The sequence below is a fragment of the Mauremys reevesii genome, linkage group 18, assembly GCF_016161935.1.
Source record: "Mauremys reevesii isolate NIE-2019 linkage group 18, ASM1616193v1, whole genome shotgun sequence".
Taxonomy (NCBI): domain Eukaryota; kingdom Metazoa; phylum Chordata; order Testudines; family Geoemydidae; genus Mauremys; species Mauremys reevesii.
In genome coordinates, this window is record NC_052640.1 from 19,045,971 (window position 1) to 19,070,796 (window position 24,826).

The 24,826-nt window shown below is 52.1% G+C and overlaps 2 protein-coding genes and 1 gene segment (V, D, J or C); all 3 read right to left on the reverse strand.

Annotated features, from left to right (window-relative positions):
* The window catches only part of LOC120386421 (immunoglobulin lambda-1 light chain-like), a 459,811-nt gene that overhangs the window by 423,964 nt on the left and 11,021 nt on the right, over positions 1–24,826 (reverse strand). The window lies entirely within an intron of this gene.
* LOC120386422 (immunoglobulin lambda-1 light chain-like) overlaps positions 1–24,826 on the reverse strand; it is a 482,696-nt gene that overhangs the window by 390,991 nt on the left and 66,879 nt on the right. Inside the window, exons 1-2 of one of the 5 annotated variants that reach the window (XM_039505765.1) lie at positions 17,583–17,643; positions 7,451–7,751 (exon numbers count right to left, since the gene is read on the reverse strand). The exons of 1 other annotated variant lie outside the window; for it this stretch is intronic. In XM_039505765.1, the coding sequence (XP_039361699.1) occupies positions 7,451–7,751; positions 17,583–17,628 (347 nt within the window). In that variant the 5' untranslated portion in view covers positions 17,629–17,643. Of the gene's footprint in view, positions 1–119; positions 220–7,450; positions 7,752–7,877; positions 7,956–12,960; positions 13,031–17,582; positions 17,644–24,826 lie in introns of those variants that run through there. 3 more of the 5 variants (XM_039505764.1, XM_039505763.1, XM_039505761.1) reach the window with 3 other exon arrangements.
* On the reverse strand, positions 23,603–24,594 carry LOC120386429. The segment is given in 2 exon segments: positions 23,603–24,078; positions 24,524–24,594. Coding segments are annotated over 2 exon segments (450 nt in total).

The window sequence follows — 24,826 nt, forward strand, 5'->3', positions numbered from 1 at the left end:
AACATGAGAAACAAACTCATCAGAACTCCCCCTCGCCCGGAGCATATCGCAGATTCTTAGCATTACAGCTAATAAATTCTTAGTTTGTTTCATTCAGCAGATAACTCCCCACCGCTTACCAACGCAGTAAGTGAGCAGCGTGAGGAGCAGAGGGGCCCAGGCCATGGTGGGAATCCAGACGAGCTCGGCTTCCTGAGGCAAACGGGTCTGTGGCTGGGACCCTCCAATTCTCTCTTAAACCACCAGAGCTGGAGAACGGCCCCTTCATGCAAATCTGCTGCTCACTCAATGACTCCTGTCTCTTCAGTTCTGTCAAAAAGGGGCCAGAAACAACCCAAGGGAGGTTGTTCCAATGGGCTGAGAGCACAGAGCAGGCAGAGTCCCGCTCTGTGCCTCCTTGATAACTCTGTGCTCTCTGGTCACTGCAGGTGCAGTAGGATGGAGCATGGGAATGGTCTGTACCAGCTTCTCCCATTCCAGCCCTGACCTGAGGCATCTGTCATTCTAGCCACAGGCCTCTGCCCAGTTTCAGCAGCCACCTGAATATCTGGAACATCTCTGTTCTTCCTATTATGAAATTGCAATCCCGTTAGCGATAATTTTTAATGAATCTCTGAACTCGGGGGTTGTACCGTTTGACTGGAGATTAGCTAATATAGTTCCTATTTTCAAGAAGGGGGAAAAAAGTGACCCGGATAACTACAGGCCTATTAGTTTAACATCTGTAGTATGCAAAGTCATGGAAAAAATATTAAAGGAGAGAGTAGTTACGGACCTTGAGGTCAATGGCAATTGGGACAAATTACAACATGGTTTCTGAAGGTAGATCGTGCCAAACCAACCTGATCTCCTTCTTTGAGAAAGTAACAGATTTTTTAGACAAGGGAAATGCAGTGGATCTAATATATCTTGATTTCAGTAAGGCATTTGATACGGTACCGCATGAAGAATTACTGGTTAAATTGGAAAAGATGGGGATTGAAATGAAAATCCAGAGGTGGATAAGGAACTGGTTAAAGGGGAGACTGCAGCGGGTCATATTGAAAGGTGATCTGTCAGGTTGGAGGGAGGTTACCAGTGGAGTTCCTCAAGGTTCGGTTTTGGGTCCGATCTTATTCAATCTATTTATCACTGACCTCGGAACCAAAAGTAGGAGTGGGCTGATAAAGTTTGCGGATGACACGAAGTTGGGAGGTATTGCCAATTCGGAGAAGGATCGGGATATCCTCCAGGGAGATTTGGATGACCTTGTAAACTGGAGTATTAGTAATAGGATGAAATTCAATAGTGAGAAGTGTAAGGTTATGCATTTAGGGATGACTAACAGGAATTTTAGTTATAAGCTGGGGACGCACCAGCTGGAAGTAACGGAAGAGGAGAAGGACCTCGGAGTCCTGGTTGATCGCAGGATGACTATGAGTAGGCAATGTGATGTGGCCGTTAAAAAAGCTAATGCGGTCTTGGGATGCATTAGGCGAGGTATTTCTAGTAGAGATAAGGAGGTGCTAGTCCCATTATATAAGGCGTTGGTGAGACCTCATTTGGAGTACTGTGTGCAGTTTTGGTCTCCCATGTATAAGAAGGATGAATTCAAACTGGAACGGGTACAAAGAAGGGCCACTAGAATGATCCGAGGAATGGAAAGCCTGTCGTATGAAAGGAGACTTGAGGAGCTCGGTTTGTTTTCCTTAACCAAAAGAAGGTTGAGAGGAGATATGATTGCTCTCTTTCAATATATCAGAGGGATAAATACCAGGGAGGGAGAGGAATTATTTCAGCTCAGTACTAATGTGGACACAAGAACAAATGGATATAAATTGGCAGTCAGGAAGTTTAGGCTTGAAATTAGACGAAGGTTTCGAACCATCAGGGGAGTGAAATTCTGGAACAGCCTACCGAGGGAAACAGTGGGGGCGAAGGACCTCTCTGGCTTTAAGATTAAGCTTGATAAGCTTATGGAGGGAATGGTTTGATAGGATAACGTGATTTAGTCAATAGGTCAATAATGTGCCGCCACTGGTAATTAGTACCGAGGGTCAATGTTGGGATATTGAAAGTCTTTTTCCCGAGTGTCTGGCTGGAGAGTCTTGCCTGCATGCTCGGGGTTCAGCTGACCACCATATTTGGGGTCGGGAAGGAATTTTCCTCCAGGGTAGATTGGCAGTGGCCCTGGAGGTTTTTCGCCTTCCTCCGCAGCATGGGGCAGGGGTCGCTTGCTGGAGGATTATCTGCTACTTGAAGTCTTTAAATCAGGATTTGGGGACTTCAACAGCTGAGTCAAGGGAGAGAATTATTTCAGGAGTGGGTGGGTCAGCTTTTGTGGCCTGAATTTTGCGGGAGGTCAGACTAGATGATCATAATGGTCCCTTCTGATCTTAAGTTCTATGATTCTATGATTCTCTCACGTCAAGATCTGCAGTCATTTGTACTGGGTGTAACTGGGGACACCAGTGGAACCACCAATCTCATTTTTGCTGTCGACCTGGGTCAGGATTTCAACTCCTTTCTTTGTCTGTTGGTCCCTGAAGAACCCACTTTGGGTCTTTGAAATGTCCTAACAGAACAGGTGATCAGCAGACAAAGGGTTCAAGATTCAGAGGCTTTGTCCCTAAAGGGGGGGGGGGGGTTGCAATCCCCTCCTCCCCATCACTTCCTAGGAATTCCACTTCACACATATCGTCCCAAAAGATTAGTCCTGCCTGCTACATTGTCCAGTGTGGTCGTGTGAAGGTCACAGCACTTCCCAGATAATGCACAGTGTTATCTGAACAGTGTTCCAAACCATCCCCCAGTGGAAGGAACAAAAGTATCTTGTCTCAGAAAATAACAGATGCAGCAAGATTGCTTTGGATTAAAGTAATATGGCTCCAGAGCCCGCATTTTACCTATTACAATGACACGGTCACCTGCCCTATAGTTCAATCATCTGTGTGTGTTGAAGGGAGTCTATCTCATACCCCCCTAGGCAGCACTTCTGGATTTGGCCCCCAGTGTATCGTGATTCAGTGTCAGGGATTGTGTGCGAAGACCATCAAACAGTGCAGTGGAGGAGACACATGCTCAGTGTTTTAACACACAGGCCCCGTTCGGCTGGACACAGAGATTTGCCTGAGCTGATCTGCAGACTGCAGAGAGCGATTAGAGAACAGGGCAGCGCTGCTCCCTGTGCAAAGAGAGGCAGAAGGAGGCAGGAAAGGGCCACACCACCCGGGAGAGAAGGGCTGGAATTCTAACTGGAAACTAATCAGCAGTTGGACTCTTTCTCGGCAGAAGCCAGACTGCAGCCTGCACCGTTCCCAGCAGAGCCAGTGCAGAGGGAGGGGGAGAAAAGGGGAAGTTTTTATCTCAGTTTCCCAGCTCGCTGTATCACTGTGTGTAGTGCACCACTGCTACCCGTGTACACAGCACAGTAATAGTCAGCGTCGTCCTCTACCTGGACACCGGTGATGGTCAGGGCAGCGTCGTTACTGGAAATGGACCCAGAGAACCGGGCAGGGATCCCGGAGGGTCTCTTATTAGTTTCATATATGAGCATCCGAGGAGCAGAGCCTGGTTTCTGCTGGTACCAGGAGGGATAGTTGCTGGTGGTGACGGCTCCAGTGCTCAGGCTGCAGGACAGAGTGATAGTCCCTCCTGGGGTAATGAACACAGAGGGCTCCTGAGTCACCACGGGCTGTGAACTGATCCCTGAAATCAACATTACAAACACATTATTATTAATTCAGTTCCTTTATTCCTTGAAAAGTCACCTCCTCCACAACAATCCCACTGCACATAAACCTGCCCAGCTGACCTGAGCAGTAAGTGAGCAGCGTGAGGAGCAGAGGGGCCCAGGCCATGGTGGGAATCCAGACGAGCTCGGCTTCCTGAGGCAAACAGGTCTGTGGCTGGGACCCTCCGATTCTCTCTTAAACCCCCAGTGCTGGAGAACGGCCCCTTCATGCAAATCTGCTCCCTGCTCACTGGGTACAGAGCATCTAAAGAAGAGAATTTTTTTGAACGGAAGATGAGGCTCAAGAAAGATCAGAAGAAGGCGGCGGCATGAAGAGAGCAAATCTCAGACAGAGCAAGAAACACAGCTGAATTACTAACATTATTCCAGCCAGAACAGACAATGACACAGCTCCAACATTCATTCTTGCAAGTCCAGTGACAACGAGGATTTGAACCCACGGCCCCGGTACACACACTAGCAGAATAAGGCACTGGGCAGTACTATGACGATTGCTGGCTACCGTTCTGTGCAGGGCAATTCAGGGGTACTAACCACGGTTGCTTTCCCAGAAATACAGGAACCCTCTATCCTTGTTTCAAACCTTGTACATGGATATTTCGTGATTCATTAAAATAGCCGAGCTTGACTGACTGGCACACTGGGAGCGCAGCCCGTCCCCAGCAACACGCACATGTGCTCCGGTCCCACTGGGTTAAGCACAGTATAAAAGCTTAGACAGACAGACCAGTGACGCAGCAATAGCCTTAAAATATATTTACAGAAGGGATCTGAGCCTGTTCGGTGAGATCCCTACAGAGCCGGAGGAGCTGCTCCGGAGAACAAGACAGTGAAGTGTCTCTTCCTGGCAGGGCTTTGCAGATCTGGACGCCCTCCCCATCACGTCCCTTTGCACCTTCCCGGCTCCGTGTCATGTAACTGGCCCTGCTCTCACTCTGGGCTGCTCTGAGAGCTCCCAGGTCACAGCTGCAGGGCTCTCCTCACCTGCAGGGCACCATCTACACCACGTACCATGAGTTTCATCCCTTACCCTGCCTGGCCTTGGGACTAAAGGAAGAAATCCATGGGACACCCACATCTAGAATAGCACCTGTAGATCTGGTCATCCCAGCTCAGAAAACATACATTGGAATTGGAAAAAGTACAGAAAAGGGCAACAAAAATTATGAGGGGTATGGAACAGCTGCCATATGAAGAGAGATTAATAAGACTGGAACTTTTCAGCTTGTAACAGAGACAACTAAGGGGGAATAAATAGAGGTCTATAAAATCAAGACTGATGTGGAGAAAATGAATAAGGAAGTGTTATTGACCCCTTCTCACAACACAAAAACTAGGAGTCACCCAATGAAATTAATAGGCAGCAGGTGTAAAACAAACCAAAGGAAGTATTTTTTCATATAATGCAGTGTCAACCTGTGGAACTCGTTGCCAGAGGATGTTGTGAAGGGCAAAGGTATTACTGAGTTCAAAAAAGAGCTAGATTAGTTCATGGAGGATACGTCCACCAGTGGCTATTAGCAATGATGGGCAGGGATGCAAAACCATGCTCTGAAGTGTCCCTAGCTGCTGTTTGCCAGAAGCTGGGAATGGACGACGGGGGATGGATCACTTGATGATTCCCTGTTCGGTTCATTCCCTCTAAAGCACCTGGCATTGGCCATTCTCAGACCCCAGGATACTGGGCTAGATGGGCCATTGGTCTGACCCCATATGGCCATTCTTATGCTCTAAAGGACCCCAGGGGGACCAGGACTCTGCCAGCCAGTGCCCACCCCTGAGAGCTGTTGTCTCATGGGACAGGCAAGCGGAGGAGGAGAGAAAGCAGGAGGAGAGAGAGTGAAGAAGCTGAAGCTGCCCCCAGAAATGGAGTTTCAACTAATTGCTCCTGATCCTTAGTTCTTCTCTTTCCTTTACCCTGTTCTCTCTGCCCATCTGCTTGTTCTAATTGTGCCAATCAGCTGGGATGAGGCTGGGTCACTCTAACTCTAACTCCACTGTAACATTATCACACACTTGTGCTTTCACCCTCCCTCCCCCAGCCAGGGAACTGAGGCTTAGCAGGACCGTCAGCCAGCCGTGTCCAGAGTCAACCCAAAGCCACTGCAGGCTCCACCCTGCTATCCAGCGAGAGGGGAGCCGACCATGGCGAACTAACCACCAGAGCGACAGATACCAGGGGATTTCTGCAGCTCTAGTGACCTCTTCTGGCCAAGCGACAGATCTATGACCAGGGCAAATACTTTGCCTTTGCCTGAGATACCTCCTAGGGGGACGTTACAGGCTCAGCCTGGAGCACAGGGTCTGCATTCCCCAGGCTCTGTCAGTGGCCATGGAGAAGAGCTACTTAGGAAACTGCTGTAAGAGGGAGGCCATTCCCCCCATTAACATTATTGGCTATTAGCTGCATGTGCTGTAAAGCTCCTGTTTGGGGACACAGGAAGTACCAGCCACGAGGCAAAAGAATACAAAAGGCAGCTGCATCATCTCCATTTTCTCTTCATTCTTGTTTCTTACCTCTGGAGTAACTGTTCTACAAACTGAAGCTCTGAACAAAGGACTGAATGACCCATCCAAGCTGTGGATGAGTTCCAGAGGGAATTTCAAGCCAGCAAACTCACCTATACTGCTAAGAACCTGATATATGGACTTTGATGTCTCTGTATGTATGTGATTGATTTACCATTGAGCAACTCACTTCTTGTTCTTTTTCCTTTACAATAAACCTTTAGTTTAGACACTAAAGGACTGGCTGGCAGCGTCGTATTTTGGGTAAGATCCAAACCAGGGCCGGCTCTAGGCACCAGCAAACCAAGCACGTGCTTGGAGTGGCACAGTTCCAGGGGCAGCCAAAACACTAGAGCCAGTCCTGATCCAAACTCACATTGACCTGGTGACGTGGCTGACCCTTTGGGGGTCAGAAGAATGTTTTGTATACGTGAGCAGAGGTTTTAAATAACTTCTCACTGTACTGGACCTAGGCGCTGACTGGGAGCCAGAGAACTGGAATGCAATGAAGGGGGCTGTGTGGTTCTTTTTCAGCTCCTTGATAACCAATGGTGGGGGAAGGGGACTGATTGGTGAGTCTAACTTCAGTGTTAACCACCAGTTTGGGGAGTATCTGCTCTCCGTCTTGCAGCCTGCCCTGACCTTGGCATTTTCAGTGAGGGCTGCCCCAGGCACACCGGGTCACAGGATGGGCTGGAGGGGGAGAATAAGGGGTTCGTGCTTGTACCTGTTCATGGCGGGATGGGATCTCGAGGGTCACATGGGAAGATCACTGGGATTGTCATTGTTTGATGTTTCATTTTAGGGCTGATGTTTTGCAGGCAGCTGGACAAGGGGGCGAGAACCAACTGGTAACAGCAACAGGCATTGTGGCTGTGAGTCTCAGCTGTGTAAATCGCCGTAGCCCCGCTGCCGTCAGTGGAGCTACACGGATTGACACCACCAGACAATTCAGTCCATGTTTGGAGCCTTTCAAACTAATCTCCCACTCTGTCTATAAGCCCTGAAAAGGTGGCCCTGGTTCTCCCAGGCTGTATTGATGTGTCATGGGGAAATCTGTAAGGAGAGAAACTGCCGCCCACTCAATGCCCAGAACGTTGGCTTTTCCCCTGCGACCCCCAGTGCAAAGATTAAGTGCTCCCAGCAGGGCACAGGCTGGGGAGGGAGGTTTTTGTATCATTTCCCCATCTGACTGTATCACTGTGATGAGCACTCCCAGTCCACACAGAACAGTAATAATCAGCATCATCCTCTGCCAGGGCCCCCGTGATGGTCAAGGACATGGTGTTACCCGATCTGGAGCCAGTGAAACGCGCTGGAATCCCAGAGGGCCTGGTACTCGTGCTGTGCATGATCACCCGAGGAACATTCCCCAGTCTCTGTTGAAACCACGCCGGGTAATTACTATCAGTGAGGGCCCCACTGCTCAGGCTGCAGGAGAGGGTCACGGTCCCTCCAGGAGACACTAACTCAGACGCCTTCAGCGACTGGAGCTGCTGGGAACTGAAACCTGAAACACGAGAAACAAGCTCATCAGAACTCCCCTAGCATGGAGCACATCACAGATATTTAGCCTTACAGCTAATAAATTCTTAGTTTGTTTCATCCAGCAGATAGATAACTCCCCACCGCTTACCAACGCAGTAAGTGAGCAGCGTGACGAGCAGAGGGGCCCAGGCCATGGTGGGAATCCAGACGAGCTCGGCTTCCTGAGGCAAACGGGTCTGTGGCTGGCACCCTCCGATTCTCTCTTAAACCACCAGAACTGGAGAACGGCCCCTTCATGCAAATCTGCTGCTCACTCAATGGCTCCTGTCTCTTCAGTTCTGTCAAAAAGGGGCCAGAAACAATCCAAGGGGGGTTGTTTCAATGGGCTGAGAGCACAGAGCAGGCAGAGTCCCGCTCTGTGCCTCATTGATAACTCTGTGCTCTCTGGTCACTGCAGATGCAGTAGGATGGAGCATGGGAATGGTCTGTACCAGCTTCTCCCATTCCAGCCCTGACCTGAGGCATCTGTCATTCTAGCCACAGGCCTCTGCCCAGTGTCACCAGCCACCTGAATATCTGGAACATCTCTGTTCTTCCTATCATGAGCCTCTCACGTCAAGATCTCCAGTCATTTGTACTGGGTGTAACTAGGGACACCAGTGGAATCACCAAACTGATTTTCATTGGGGACCTGGGTCAGGATTTCAACTCTATTCCCCAGAGATAAAAGACAAAGATTATGATGATGTGTAAAACAACAGTACCCAGAGGCCCTAGTCACCCACCCTCAGGCTTTTGGCTCCCTAGTCATCACCTATCTTGGGTGGAGACGCACCTCTCTGCCCATCCTGACCAGGGTATTTCCAGATTGAACAGTTCCCTGCTTTCACTGTACTTTTCCCAGCAAAAGACAGTCTGCCTCTCCAGGCCTGCTTCCTTTCTCCTCAGAGACTAATTACATTGCAGTTGCCCATAGTCCTAAGTTACCATATGGTTATTCCTAAGGAAACCTATTTAATTCTTAAGGAAAAAGCATTACAGAGAAAACGTGAAAAACAATAAAAGAACCTACACGCCTGCTAATCAGCTTATGGGAGCTCCCTGCCAGGGCAACCTCCACGAGAGCTCTGGGCCGTGCCAGTCCTTCCGACCCTTCCCGAAGGACTGGGGCCCTCTCTGGGGCCCTCCCTGGACTGGGAGTCCTGTCAACTTCCTAGATCAGAACAAAGGCCCTGAGTCCACTTGAAGTCAGGCTATTTATTTACGAGTCCTTTCTTTGTCTGTTGGTCCCTGAAGAACCCACTTTGGGTCTTTGAAATGTCCTAACAGAACAGGTGATCAGCAGACAAAGGGTTCAAGGTTCAGAGGTTTTGTCCCTAAAGGGGGGGTTGCAAGCCCCTCCTCCCCATCACTTCCTAGGAATTCCACTTCACACGTATCGTCCCAAAAGATTTGTCCTGCCTGCTACATTGTCCAGCGTGGTCGTGTGAAGGTCACAGCACTTCCCAGATAATGCATTAAGCCTGTCTTCCTCCAAACAGAGTTCCAAACCATCCCGCAATGGTCCATAGACATTTGCATTTTAAGAGAATAGGTTCTTAAAATACTTAAACTTGATTCAATAAGGTTGGTCCAGGATATTGCTGGAAATTGCCACTGTCACAGCCGTACTGACCCATCAGCTCAGGGCTGGGGGAAGCCACAGGGATTCGCAACACTGAGTGAATGAACAGATCCCAAGTTCTATTTCCGACTCTGGCCTTGGCTCATTGTATGGCACTGGATAAGTCACTTAGCCCCTCTGCCTTATTTCTTCCAGTTGCGGAATGAGGCCATTAAAACCCACCCGTGTCCTAGGGGTGTGGTGAGAATTAATCAGTTACTGTTTGCGAAGTGCTCTGAAGCTGTACAGAGCTCTAGGAACACTAGCTACTGGGTAATACTGATTCCTGTCTAGCCCATTGTAACGTCGTGTTTCCCCTGCTGGATGATCGTGGCTTCACAACTAAGTAATGTGGGACTGTGTGGTTCTAAGTCAGAGTCCTACATTGTGCTCTGTGGAGCTCTTGCTCCTGTTCTGGCTGGTCACATGGTGCTGGCTCCTCCCCTACTGTCTGGCGGCTGAACTGGATTAAAAGTGACTCACAATACATGCCATCCTTTCCCGGTGCTGGCACCCATGTAAACACCAGATAATGATGTTGCCAGAGGGCTCCCATGTGATTGCCAATGAAAGTCACCCCGGTCCGTGTGATTGTGAATGGGCAGCAGGTATCCCTGAGACCAGCTCTCTGTTAACACATGGTTCACCCCATGAAAATAACCTTCTTCCGGGGTGTCCCTCAGAGGCTTGTTACCCAAGAGAGAAGCAGTGTGTAATGGACGGAGCTGTTCTGAGCTTATTGGCTGGGCAGCCCTAGGACGCGTGCGAGGATCAGAAAGGGGCTGCTGCTGGAATAACTCCTCCTACAGTTCTAAGGGGGAGGAGTTTATCAAACTGCCAGTCATTGGCTGGAGGAAAAGCTGAATCTGGCCATTCTCAGAGCTCCAGGACTTGGGCTCCTCAGGGCTGAGAGTGGAAACACTTTCATTCAGCGGATGCAACAAATGAAAATCTCTGCAGACGGCCCATGTGGATTCCTCTAGCCTGCATGCAGCCAGTCACAGACACATTGATCCCAGGGGATTCTCCACCACGGCTGACCCCTCTTTCTCTTCACAGGTCTGCTGCGCCCACTCTCTCTGGGGAATAACTGGCTCAGCAGGAATACAGCTGAGAAGGACCTGGTGGTTACAGTCAATCACAAATTGAATATGTGCCAATATGACGCAATTGCCAAAAAGGCAAATATCATTGTGGGATAATTAACAGTAGCGTTGTATTGAAGAGACGGGAGGGACTTGTTCGGCTCCATTTGGCACTTGTATCCAGTGTCGGGCATCTCACTTTAAGAAAGATGTAAACACACTGGAGAGAATCCAGAGAAGAGCAACAAAAAGGAGAAAAGCTGTAGAAACATACCTATGGGGCAAGGTAAAAAAATGGGCATGAGAAAAGATGACTGAGGTGGGAAACCTGATAACAGTCTTCAGATATGTTAAGGGGTGTTATAAAGAGGGTGGTGATCAGTCGTTCTCCCTGTCCGTTCAAGGTAGGACAAGACGTGAACGGCTTAATCTGCAGCAGGGGAGATTTAAATTAGAAATTAAGAGCCGGAGACTCTTCAGCTGGGCCGTGGGCATGTTCAGACAGCAGGGTGCTGCCAGGCCCAGCAGCTGCACAGCAGAGGGGACTGATGCCCTGCGCTCTCTGTTCCAGTCGCACTCTGGGCACAGCTCTGACCAGCTCAGGGAAGGATCCATCTCAGGCGGGATCGCTCATGGTCCATGTCATGATTTGAGCATGGATGGTGGGGGAAGGAGGGGGGGCCTTGGGACGCAAGAACTCTGATGTCTGGTGTCTTTTCCTGCTGCAACTGTTCTTCCTGCTGCTGGTACCCTCTGCTCTAAAGGCCTGATCCAACGCCTACTGAAATCAAGGGGAGGCTTTCCAGTGACCTCCACAGGCTTTAGGCGCCCCAAGACCAGAGCGCATGCCAAGCTCACAGCTTCTCTTTGCAGCTCCAGGGGGTAGCCCATTTCTGCTATGTCAGGGGGAGCGACCGACTGTCACCAGCATGGAGGTCTGGAGCTACGAGTCACCCTCTGCACAGCCACATTAATAAAACTGAGCCTTCCTAATCCTCAGCGACCCTGTCCGTAGCGCCTCCTTCCGCTGTGCTCACCTACATCCTTAGTGCGCTCTCATGGCCATGGCCTGCCTCACACACACTTGAGTGTACCCCTGTTCCCTGGTGCTGATCCAGGGTGTTCACGATGCTGGGCTCTATTCAGGATCTGCTCTGGGATGGCGTCCTGCTGTAGTCACACCTGATTTCATTCCACAGGCCAAGAGCTCCATACGCTTAGCTCTGAGGGTTGGTACGAATCTGCAGTGCTGATGGCATTTACAGTTCAATGCCTGGGTTAAATCCTTGAAGGGGTGGGTGGGCTTGGGTTGCCCAGTACAGTTTTGAATGTTCATAGAGCAATGCAGAGTCTTTCTCGCCAATGACCATTTGCAGGTCTATCAGGCATGAGGCAGAGCTAAGAAGCCCTCCCCTGTTAGCTGGGGTAGTGTTAGAGCGGATGGGCCAGGCGCTGATCTCACTGCAGTGTAAATCAGGAACAGCTCCAGGGAAGCCCTTTGTGAATTTGCTCACCAGTGGGAAAGACAGGGCTGCCAAGTGTCCCACACCTCACTTGTTTGGCAGCCCGGCCACGCCCGCCCATCCACTGGAATCTCACACATCTGGCTGGGCGGTGGCCAGGAGATCTCTTGTGGCCATCGGAGACCATTATTGTGCCTTGCACCTGAGAGAGGCAGCGGCAGCTACCAAGGGCAGGTGACTCACAAGGGGTGTCTCTACGGGTATCTGAGAAGGAGCTGAAAGGGGACTAGAGAAGGGGGCGGGAACTGAAAAGGGACGGAAAAGGAATGGGGGGAAATGAGGGAAGCCAGTGCAGGGATGGGGAAATGGGAGCGGCTGTCTCATATCCCTCATACCCCCAGCTGTCACTGCCTCGTTAGCACTACAGGAAGTCATCCCCCCAGATCAGAGTGAGACAACCCTGGCCTGCAGCTGCTATGCACCCAAAAGGAAGGCTTCATTCAGCAGGGGAGTTTTTGTCTCAGTTCCTCATCTGACTGTGTCACTGTGATAAGAGTTAGAGTACCACACAGAACAGTAATAATCCCCCTCATCCTCGGCCTGGGCTCCAGCGATGTTTAACAATGCCCTGTTATTGTACGTGTCACCAGAGAAGCGCTCAGGGATCCCGGAGGCTCTGCTCCTCGCGTTATAGATCAGTAACCGAGGGGCCTCCCCCCATCTCTGCTGATACCAGGATGGGTTGTTGTCATTAATGAACTGCACCCCTTCCAGCGTGCAGTGCAGCTCGGCCGTCTCCCCCAGTTTCACTGCCATGGAGCTGGTCTGAGTCAGCGCACTCTGGGAACTCCAACCTGGAGAGAGTGATAGAAATCAGCCAATCACAACCTGCCTCTCTTGTCTGAGAAATGTTCTTCCCAAATCAGAGAGCGAGTCCCAGGGATTTCAACCCAAAGCCCAGTTAGTGATCAGCCCCTGGTCTTGGGATCCATTCAGAGAAACCCCACCCTCCACCCTTACCAATGCAGTAAGTGAGCAGCGTGAGGAGCAGAGGGGCCCAGGCCATGGTGGGAATCCAGACGAGCTCGGCTTCCTGAAGGAAACGGGTCTGTGGCTGGAACCCTGCGATTCTCTCTTAAACCCCCAGAGCTGGAGAACGGCCCCTTCATGCAAATCTGCTCCCTGCTCACTGGCTGGAGAGCATGTTCTAGAGAAGAAGAAAAAAAAAGAAATTGAGGATCAAGAGTCAGCAGAGGAACAAGGCAGTGTGAAGAATGAAGAAGAGGAGAAATCTAAGGAAGAGAAGGAAAAACTCCCTTGAATTATTCATATTTTTCCAGCCACGTACAAGAAGTAACTGAGGATGGTAGTGCTCCTCCTTGTACTATTGAAAGTCCTAATGCAACCAGGATTTGAATCCAGGCCTCCAGGACACCCAGTAGCACAGGAAGCCATTGTGCGCTACAGCCCAGTGATTTAATAAGAAGTCTGACAGCTACGGCTCTGTGAAGCGCGATCCAGGGCTACCAGCCCTGTTAGTCTCCTCAGTAATACGAGAAGTTTGCATTGCTCTTTAAAACCTGTTAGGCTGATATTTAGTGATTCATTAAGGAAGCGCGGGTGTTTGGTATCCATTTCAGGCAGTGGAGGTTCCTTCGGTGTAAAGTACTTTCTGCTTTAAATTTGTACAATATCTACCCTAGTGCCGCAAAGACAGCTGGAAGGGATCCAAGTTCTCCCAGTGAATCAGTGCGTTCATGTTTGTTTAATCAGACGCGGGTGCGAGTTCTGCTGTTGCTGAGGATGCCTGCCTGTAATTTGGCCTTCACGGGGTCTGCGTGAGCCTCTCGCACGCCCCTTCTCAGCGGGGCAGAGGAGAAAGAGCTCTGGGACTCCCTGGGCACATGTACGTGGAACCACAATGGGCAGGGGATGGGTTGGAAGACAACAGAAAATAGAGAGGTGGGAGAATCGGTTGTGGGTGTAGAAAGCACACAGCTCAGCACCTAGGACAGGCGGCTCCTGCCTGACCCCATCCGCAAGCGCATTACAAGGAGTGTCTCTGGCATGAACAGGCCCCTGCAGCCCAATCGCTCCCTCGCTCCTGTTATGAGAAACCCCTAGTTCCTGGGCACAACCTGAGCAAACAGCTCATGTGCAGGGAGGGCATGGACCCTTCCCCACCCCCACCTGCCATGGGAGGGCAGAACTGCTCCATAATCCCCTGTCTAGATATTGCACCTCCCCTGCCTGGGGCAATTGAATGTGGATCTCCATAGACACGGAACCAGCGGCTTCAGCCCATACCTCAGACTGCCCCGGCATGTTGGCATGGAGGAGACCAGGCAGGGCCCATGGGGGAATGAGGGATGCATCTGGGCAGTGTCCCTGTCTCCTGCCACCTCCACGTGGCAGGACGTCTCTGGCTCTGCTGCCTGACCAGTTTCTGCACCTGTCTGGGGTACCAGGGGAAGAATTTGCCTCTAAATGAGTAAAAGCCACCTTCAAACTGGGACCAGGCCACCGCGGGCCCCAAAGCCAGCCCCAAGCAGAGAGCTCAGAGGGGCGTCGCGGGATCAGTGACTGCCTGGCCTCCTTCATGATGGAAGAATGGACCCCAAGAGTGACCAGGACTCTGCCAAGCGCTGCCCACCCATTCTGGCTGCTGTCCAGGGCAGCGGCCAAGCAGAGGTGAAGGGAGAACGGTTCAGAGCGCACAGAAGCTGAAGCTGCCCCAGATGGAGTTTCTAGCTCCTGTTCCTTATTTCTTCTCTTTCCTTTTCTGTTTCTCTTTCCCCTCTGTCTGTCTGCTTGTGGCAAGCAGCTGGACTGATGCTGGGTAACCGTAACTCCACTGTCATATCGTCACATGCCTCTGGTTTCAGTCTCCCTCCCCCAGGCCAGGAACTGCGGGCTTGGCAGAACCGTCAGCTGCGTTCAGAGTCAACCGAAAGCCACCTAACTCTGCGCTGGGCTGTGCACTGAGAGGCAGAGGTGCTGGAGCTAGGGGGCTTGGGGGGGCTGCTGCACCCCCTGGCTTGAAGAGGTTCCATTCTGTGCAGGGTTTACAGTTTGGTTCAATGGCTCTCAGCCCTCGCCCCCACTATAAGAATTGTTCCAGTGCCCCTGCTGAGAGGGCGCCGGGCATGGCAAACTAGCCACCGGTACCACCAGACGCCAGGGGATTTCTGCAGCTCTAGTGACCTCTTCTGGCCAAACGGCAGATCTGTGAGCTGGGCAAAAGCTTTTCCTTTGCCTGAGATTTCCCCCCGGAAATGTATGTCCTGTACTGCCCAGCCCCCTCCTGCACTGTACAAGCTGTACTCGGTCTGTTATTTCTTTAAAAGGAATAATATGGACATAACTTGCTGCCCCAAAGGGAGTTTCCCAGACACTTCAGTTAAACACACTGGACTAGATATAACAATAAAACAAGTTTATGGACGACAGAGATAGAGATTTGGAGTACAAGTAATGAGGCCTGAAAGTCAGAAATGGTTACAAGGAAAATAAAGATAAAATGCTACTGGTGCCTCGCTCAACAAACTATGTTACATTCAAAGCAAACTTCTCTCATCGCAGGCTTTCAGCTGCCTTACTGACCAAACTCCTTAGGTCAGGAGCCCGCCCCCAGTCCAACGGCTGCTTCCTTTGTCCCTGCAGGCGCAGTAAATCGATGGGCAGAGAGAGGGGGATCGGTGCCTAGGGGCGTTTGCCCCTCCTTTTTATAGCTTCGCCTCTTTGGGAAGCATTTCCAGCTGGGAACCAGGAGACAAACAGTCTAGAGGGAAGATGTTCCCTGCTGCTTTTTTCTCCCCTGTTTGAGCTTCCTTTGTTTCCTGTTCTTCTCTGTTTACTTCTTAAATGCAAATTTAAGCAGGGCACACATTCCTTGGTTTGAGGACAGACCTGTTTGCCAATTTCTGTTTGGGACACCTGTTAACACCACCATGTAGTGGAATCTTGTCACTTCACATACAATGTTGCCACACATATTTTACCAAGACAATAATGAGCAGCAAATTATGAGATTTTTAGTGACACCTCCCAGGACATACTTTGTATAAATAAATAATGGAGATATACCTATCTCCTAGAACTGGAAGGGACCCCAAAGGGTCATTAAGTCAAGTCCAGCCCCCTGCCTTTACTAAGAGGACCAAGTACTGATTTTGCCCCAGATCCCTAAGTGGCCCTCTCAAGAATTGAACTCACAAGCCTGGGTTTAGCAGGCCAATGCTCAAACCACTGAGCTATCCCTCCCCACAAAATGTCTCATGGTAGTATGCAGTGTGTGAATACAGTGGTACATTCTGCTGGCTTCCCCCTGTATGCTGGGATGGAGGTACACAGGGGGTGATGAAGAATCATCCCTTCAATGAGTAAAAGCCAACTTCAGTTGGGACTTGGCCACCCAGGGTCACAAACCCAGCCCCAACCAGAGAGAGCTGAGAGGGGAGTCAGGGGATCACTCTCTGCCTGACCTTCTTCATGAAGAAAGAACGGACGTCAAGAGGGAGCGGGATGCTGCCAGCCAGCCAGCGCCCCGACAGCTGCTGTGTAGGGGGACGGCCAAGTGGAGGGGGAGAGGGAGGAGAACACTGGGGCCGTGCTCTCCAGGCTCTGTCAGTGGCCGTGTGCAAGAGTGTCACCCACACGGTATTTCTGTGTCATGGGGATGTTTGTAAGGAGAGAAACTGCCGCTCATTCAGTGCCCAGAACACTTGTGTTTGCCACTGCGACCCCCAGTGCAGAGATGAAGGGCCCAGTCCAGTGTCCGTGCAGTCAGTGGAACGGCTCACAGGGACTGCTCTGGGTGGTGGCTGGAGCTGGCCTTACAGGGGGTCTGAGTCAATATCTTTCTCCTGTTCATCTACGTGCCTGGCGCCCTCTCAGGTTCTGAGCCAGGAGCAGCGACACCGACGTGCCCAGCAAGCTTTGCGCTGTTACAGCAGGAGCAGGCCCCGCAGTCACTGTAAGAGGCTCAGTTGTCCCTCTGCACAGTGTGTCCGGAGGGCGGGGAGAGCGCTGTCCCTGCACTGAGCGGGAGGAGCTGGATGTCACAGGGAGCGATGCTCAGCTCTCTGATTTGTTCTGTTCATACCCTGGGCTCTGCAGCCAGCACAGCTCCCAACAGGGCACGGGTGGGGAGGGAGGTTTTTGTATCACTTCCCCATCTGACTGTATCACTGTGACGAGCACTCCCAGCCCGCACACAACAGTAATAATCAGCATCATCTTCGGCCAGGGCCCCCGTGATGGTCAAGGACATGGTGTTACCCGATCTGGAGCCAGTGAAACGCGCTGGGATCCCCGAGGGCCTGGTACTCGTGCTGTGCATGATCAGCCGAGGAACATTCCCCAGTCTCTGTTGAACCCAGAACGGGTAGTTATTATCAGTGAGGGCCCCACTGCTCAGGCTGCAGGAGAGGGTCACGGTCCCTCCAGGAGACACTAACTCGGATGCCTTCAGCGACTGGAGCTGCTGGGAACTGAAACCTGAAACATGAGAAACAAGCTCATCAGAACTCCCCCTCGCCCGGAGCAGAACCGACGTTCTCAGCGCTGCCTGCAGAGAGAGCAGCACTACAGCTTGTTAGAAATTCTTATTTTGTTTCATTCAATAGATCAACCCCCCTTACCAATGCAGTAAGTGAGCAGCGCGAGGAGCAGAGGGACCCAGGCCATGGTGAGAATCCTGAGGATCACGTCACTCTTCCAGGAACCCTCCGATTCTCTCTTAAATCCCCAGAGCTGAAGAATGGCCCCTTCATGCAAATCTCTTGCTCATGCAGTGGCTCCCCCTCCTTATAGCTCTGTCCTAAAGGGTATGAGCCAACCCCAGGGAGGTTGTTTCACTGGGCTGAGAGCACAGATCAGGCCACGTTCCCCTCTGTGCGATCTTGGGGTCACTGGGGGCCCTGCTTTACAGAGTGACAAGCTTCCCACCCTGCTGAGGAACTGGTGGATTCCCCTGGTTCCAGCTGTGACTCACAGCAGCTGCTAGGACGCATTTCCCTCTCCAGCAGCAGCAAATGTTTTGACACAGAGAAGCCCTCACTGTCATCCATTCAGCCCCCGCAGCACAGGGCCCGCTGGGAACGAGCTCTGTGCCCTGTTCCATCACCAGTCACTCCAGCTGCAGCCAGACACGGCGTAGGGCTGTTCGGTACAAGAGTCTCCCATTCCAATCCTGACCTGGGAGGCATCAGTTATCCCAGCTGCAGGCCTCTGCCCTGTTTTACCATCCCCGATCTGGAACAGCTCTGCTCCAACAGTCTGAGCCTTTCTTATGGCAACATTTCCCCTCACTTCTAACCCTGTGGTAGGTTCCTATTGAGCATAACTGGGGACACCGGTGGAACCACCAAACAGGTTTTCAGTTGTGACCTAAATCAGGATTTGAACTCACGTCTCCAGGGACAAAATATAAATTCTAAGATTATCAGTGTGTGTGTTACAGTGACATCTAGAGGCCCCGATCAGGATTGTGGTTACATTGTGCCGGGTGCTGTACAAACACATATCTCCAGCTCTCTGTGCAACGAAGTTTTCCCAGCAGTAGCATGAAGAGACCCACAAGTTTATTAATGGAAGCAGCCTGGCCTGGAGGATTTAGAACAGGTGTTGGAGCCAGGAACTCCTGGGGCTGAATTATCCCATCAGTGGTGGGCTGGCAGGTCCCGGAGGAAGGAAAGAGAATTGCAAAACTGACTGGATGGGCAGGTCCTGAGTGGAAACATCTTCGTCCAGTAGTTGACAAATACACATATCTGCAAATGTTGCCCTGTGTGGACCCCTCCCCTTTTGCCCAGCATGCAGCCAGTTGTGAGCATTTCTCCGGTGGGATTCTCCATCACAGCAGACTCCTCTTCTCTGCCTAGCTCTGCTGAGCCCACTCTGCCCCCCTTCTCCACTCATTTCGTTCCCCTGGGAGCTGACAAAGTCAGCCCTGGGCAATGATTTCATGCTGCCCATTTTGTATCTGCTTTGAGCGACGTGGCTCTTGCAGATGCCCAGGTTCCCCGGAGAGGGAACATTTCCTTGCTGAAGTTGGACGGGTAACTCCCTTCGGGGTTTGCCAGCTCCTGGAACACTGCACTGACCCGCTCGGGGTGTGTCCACACGGCATTGTGAAGCGATTCGGAGGCTGATAGACTTGGGAGCTGGGCTTGCCCTAGCGCTCTGAAAATAGCTGTGTAGACAGCGCTTTGAAGCCGTGGCTCAGGCTGGAGCTCGGGCTCTGAAGCCCACCCCCCTCCCTCGGCTTCAGAGAACTACATTAGTGCCACCTCGGGGCCTGGAAGTTCCCGCCCGCAACCTCAGTGCGGGGGAGTCACAGTGCAGCACGTTGGTGCCTGTGGGATTAGAATGTGAGATACTGAGCTGATTATGCTGGGAGTTGTGTGTGAAGGACTGGCCTTGGGCTTGTTCTCATTGGCCAGTTAATTGTAAATAGGATACAGGTGTGTAGGATAATTACCCTATGGGTTATAGCTGCAGCTGTGTTGATTTGATTAATCAATTAGCAATTGATTGTCTACCATATTGTATATAAGAGCATGCTGGGAAATGAATAAATGGATATGCATACACACACACGCTGTCTCTCTCTGCTTGGGCTCTGTTCTTGCTCGAGTGCGATGCAACAGGTGCCCCCTGCTGTTTGCACCCCCAGAGTCCGAGCGCCGGGCACTGTAGACATGCCCTGAGTTTAACTTGGGCTGTTGGGTTTGGAGCTGACAGAGAATCTGAACAGCCAAGGGAGCCTCTGGTTACTCCCACTCCCCACACGGGGATCTTTGTACGGCTGTGGAGCCAGCACATGGCCAGACAGTTCCAGCCTGCAGAGACCAGCATCCAGGGAGGCAGAGAAAAAACCTGGTGCCAGCCGAGAAGCTGCCAGGACCGAGCCAGGGACCCAGGAGAGGACCCTGCCTGACCCAGGGGTGAAAACACTCTAAGAGGGTGTTTGTTAACCGTCCAACGTTTGCAGCACTGCTGCACCCATCTCCAGAATCAGCCTAGACCTTCCGTCTGCCTGGGAAGGTGCCGGGGGCAGCTGGGGGTTGGGGTACAGTTGTGAACAGGGGGAGGTGGAGATCTGGTTGTATCAATACTGCTTTAGCATTTATCAGTTAACTTCTACCCCTTCCTTCCCTTGAGCCTCTGTTTCCTGTCCCAGTGAAGTCCCCTTAGTCACATTGTCACTTTTGGGTGTGACCTTTCACGTGTTGGGGTTTGTATTATTGTGTTTTGTTCCTTGCGTGCTGGGTGCCTCTCCGGGTTAAGGGGAGTGGGGTTAATCACTTCCCCAGGGGACAGCCCCTTCGTGTCCCAGGCAGAGAGGAGTCACCTTGCGGGGCGGCGCCAGGCATTGCAACAAAGAACCCAGGACCAGCCCCGTGAGGAGGGGGGAGAAGCCGCTCCGATTAGCAACAGCAAGGACCAGGGGGGTGGGGGGGGAGGCTGGAGCCACGCCTTGGGGGAGGGGCTAGAGACGTTAAATAAAATAAGCAAAAAGAGACAAATCCCTGGAGGGAGGGGGGCAGGGGTCTGCCTGCAGGGGAGCGAGGAGGGGGTAGGGAAAAGCTCTTCCCTGAACAGCGCAAGCAGCTCTCTGCTTCCCTCCAGCTGGGCACGTTTGCCAGCCTGTCACAGCCTCTGGGGATTTTGTCTCAGTTCCTCATCTGATCGCACCATTGTGCTGAGCTCCCCCACTCCACGCAGCACAGTAATAATCAGCATCGTCCTCCGCTAGGGCCCCAGCGATGGTCAAGGACATGGTGTTACCAGACATGGAGGCAGTGAACCGCTCTGGGACACCAGCAGCTCTGGCACTAGTGCCTTGGATCAGCCGTCGGGGAACATTCCCCGGTCTCTGTTGAACCCAGTGTGGGAAGCTGTTCTCAGTGATGGCTCCACTGCTCAGGCTGCAGGAGAGCGTCACGGTCCCTCCAAGAGACACCGACTCTGAGGACTTCAGGGCAAGGAGTTGTTGGGAACTGGGACCTGAAACAATATTAGAAATCAGCTCAGGACAGCCATTCCCAAGCATCCCCAGCAAAATCCCGCAGGTAGGCCGGGGATGAGGGGGAGAGGATAATCTGCGTGGAAAATTCTTATTTAATTCCCCCAGCAAATGAACCTTTCTTACATATGCAGTAAGTGAGCAGCGTGAGGAGCAGAGGGGCCCAGGCCATGGTGGGAATCCAGATGAGTTCGGCTTCCTGAGGCAAACGGGTCTTTGCTGGAAACCTTCTGATTCTCTCTTAAAGCCCCAGAGCTGGAGAACGGCCCCTCATGCTAATCTGCTCCCTGCTCACTGGCTGAGCTGTCTCCAGCTCCTCCCTGCTGGTCTTGTAAGCGATTTAAAGCTGATGAGGGGGAACCAGCAGTTGATTCATTTCCCAGCTCTTACTTTGCGGAGCGCCCTCCTGCCCACGTCCCGCAAATGAACCCTGCAAAATGAATCCGGAAAACTGCACAAAGGGATAAAGTAGCTGCAGCTTTTCCAGAGTAAATGATGCTCTGATCCCGACTCTGGTTCAGGCCAATCTCTGTCTGCAAGTCTCAGGCGTCCGGTCCCCCCGGGATACTCCTGTTCCTTTCTGTACAGGGGGAGAAGGAGCTGTAGTCGCAGACATGCTCAGAACTGCTAGTAACGTTTTAAGGCCAACATGCACCCGGAGATGGAGGGACCCTTTTAATCCATTCAGCCTTTGCCGTCACATGATCCCGGCCCGGCCCTTGTTCACATGGTTCCTGCTGGTGGATAAAGCAGGTTTTAAGCATCTTCCTTCCCCACTGCCCAGCTCCCCTGAGGGCTGAAGAGAAAACCGGCAACCTGGGACTTTCCCATCTCCAGGGCCAGAAGCCTCGACTGTGAGGCTCTAGCCCCAGGGAGCTGATGTACATTCATTAGACCAGCAGAGCCCTGGAGATGGAAGCAGCAGAGAGCAGCAGGGGTCTGCTCTTTCCATTGAGGCACCTTCTGTGGGACCTCAGTCCCCAGGGAGATCAGCAGCACAGCTCGGCAGCAGCAATCCCAGCCCACCTGCATCTGCTGACCCCACAGATACAGCTCTCAGCTTGTGCCTCAGCAACACAGTGTTACCTGCTCTTTCTTTGTGGTTGAAATACACTCGATGAGGCCTTTTCCTCTGCCTCATCACGTTGCAGCAGAGATGTACCACGGCTTGTGTGCAGCCCAGTGGTCAAACCACACCAGCCTGGGGCTCACAAGGTAACGCATTGACCCAGGGTTCTCCCACATTTCCTACGGCCCCTTCTTTGCCTTTGACACTGAGACGGTTGTAAAACTACGGTACAGATGGGCCATTCCATTGAGAGACTAAACTAATCGGTTACAGTCAGCAGTGAGGGAAATCCCCTCTGCAGGGTTTGCAGAGTGCACCAGACATTGTCTGTACAACCAGCCTCAGAACAGCTGGCAAAACTGTGGGCAAGAACGACCCCTAGCTGCCACTGGTATATTCTCATTGTTCAGCACTTAGCTCTGCGGTTCTCCAATGGCTCCATCATCTGAGCCACTTTCTTACCAAAGGGATCTCCCTGGGGCCACCTCCTCTCCTAATTCCCAGGTCCAATCACACATCTTCCAGGGGGTCACTGCTGGGGCAGCATTAGGGATAAAAAAAATGAACTTCCTGCTTACAGCCCTGCCCCATTCGGTATCTGTGCCGTTCATGTCCTCCCCCGGGATAAGGCTTTACATTTACTGGTGTCAAGTCTCCCCTGATGTCCTGTGCCCTCCAATGATTTATTCTCCCCACACCACTTTGCAGATTGGATCTGCCCTCCCACACGCTGGCATCCCTCCAAGGCAGGGGTCAGGTCAATGGTATTCTCTGTAGGATTCATCCGAGTTACTCCCCCGAATAGAAAACGTGTCACTGGTGTCCTGGCACCAGGCTGGTGAGTACTTTTTACACTCTGACATTCTGTGCTCTGCAATCGTGTGTTCAATCCCTGAGTATTAACATCGCTCATGGGGGCTACATTGGCACCTCGTACAATCCGCTATGACAGAGACACGCCACCCTGTCATGAGAGACGCCCTCCCAACCCTTCCTCCCCAGGTTCTGCCCACCTGGGAATTCACACAGAAGGGACTTTCTGGAACCAAACCTCAGTCCCTCCCACAATCATCCCCCAGCCCCTTCCCATCTCCCCGCACCTCCAATCTCTCCCCCTGTGTATACATCCTCCCCTGTCTATCTCACGTCCATGGAGTAATTCCCTGGCCGGTACAGTGCAGAGGCATGAGATTGGGATGGGGCCCAGGAATCGCCCCACCTCGCTGCACCTGGGCAGGTGCTAGACACAGCCTAGATCTAGCGCCCCCGGAGTGCTCAGCTTTGGGGTCGCCCAGCGGCACTGCACAGCCCCATGGGAGACACGGCCAGCAAGGGGTTGGGAGTGGAAAGGCCACGCCCCCCACGTGCCCACGGACAGCAGGGACTGGAAGGGAGCACATGTGGCTCGTTGCCCCAGCAGAGGTAAGGAGCACAACAGAGCACAGGCCTTCCCCAGCCGTCTGTCCCATGCCAGCACAATGCCCCACAGCCTGTCTCCACAGGGCGGCAGCAGCTCCAGGCCTCCACCCCCATCTCCCCAAACAAGACACAGAGAAGCTACGTCGCAGTTTGCCCTTTATTTGGGACTGTACCACCCATGACGGGGGAGAGACAGTTCATTTCACTGCAGGGCCTCAGGCAGGGGGAAGACGCCATGAGACCACAGCAGTGGAACGTGGGCTTCTGGGAGGTTTTGGTCTCAGTTCCCCATGGCTCTGTAGCAATGTGCGATTGTAGTTGCCTTCATATGAAGCACAGTAATAATCAGCCTCATCGTCGGCTTGGACCCCAGAGATGGTTAAGGAGGCAGCATTGGCGGAGGTGTCTGTAGAGCCGGAGAATCGGTCAGAGATTCCAGAGGGTCTCTTGTTCCACTCGTATATAATCAGCTTTGGGGCACTGCCAGGCTTCTGTTGGTACCAGGATACATAGTAGCTACCAATGCTGCCGCTGCTCCTTGCACAGGAGATCGTAACCGTTTGCCCAGGAGACGCAGAGGCTGAGGGCGGCTGAGTCAGCACAAACTGGGCCAAGGACCCTGATACAAAACCAGTAACAGAGAGAAGTTGTTAGATGAGCCGTTTGCATCTGTGATTGGCACACGGGGCTGGAAGGGACCTCCTGGGTCATCAACTCTGGTCCCTGCTATCGCAGGCGACCCAGGCACACAATCCTGGTCATTACCTTAGCGAGCTCCAGCTTAAAACGAGTTAGGTGCTTTGTCCCTCTTGGGAGGCTGTTTCAGACCCTCCCTCATTTGACGGTTCGAAACCGTCCCATTTGCCGTTTCAATTTTCCCATGGTTAGTTTATACCCAATTGTTCCTGTGCCAACACTGTGCTTCAGCTTAAATGGCTTTTCACACCCCCGGTGTTCACCCACTTGCTGCATTTATACAGAGCAATCCTATCCCCCCTCGCCCTGCTGGAATCAAAGAGGCGATGGAAGGTGAGGATTGTTATTAGCAAAACCGTCCCACTCACCTGAGCAGTAAGTGAGCAGCGTGAGAAGCAGATGGGCCCAGGCCATGGTGGGAATCAGACGTCCTCGGCTTCCTGAGACAAACAGTTCTGTGGCTGAGACCCTCCGATTCTCTCTTAAACCCCCAGTGCTGGAGAACGGCCCCTTCATGCAAATCTGCTCCCTGCTCACTGGCTGCTGCTGCCCTGACCTCCCCACTCCCACTCTGAGTGGGGAGAAGGGCCATAAAGGACCTTTGTAACAGACACCCAGCACTGGTGAGTGTAGACCACGGGCTGCTCATTCACAGTACAAAGGAGAACCCT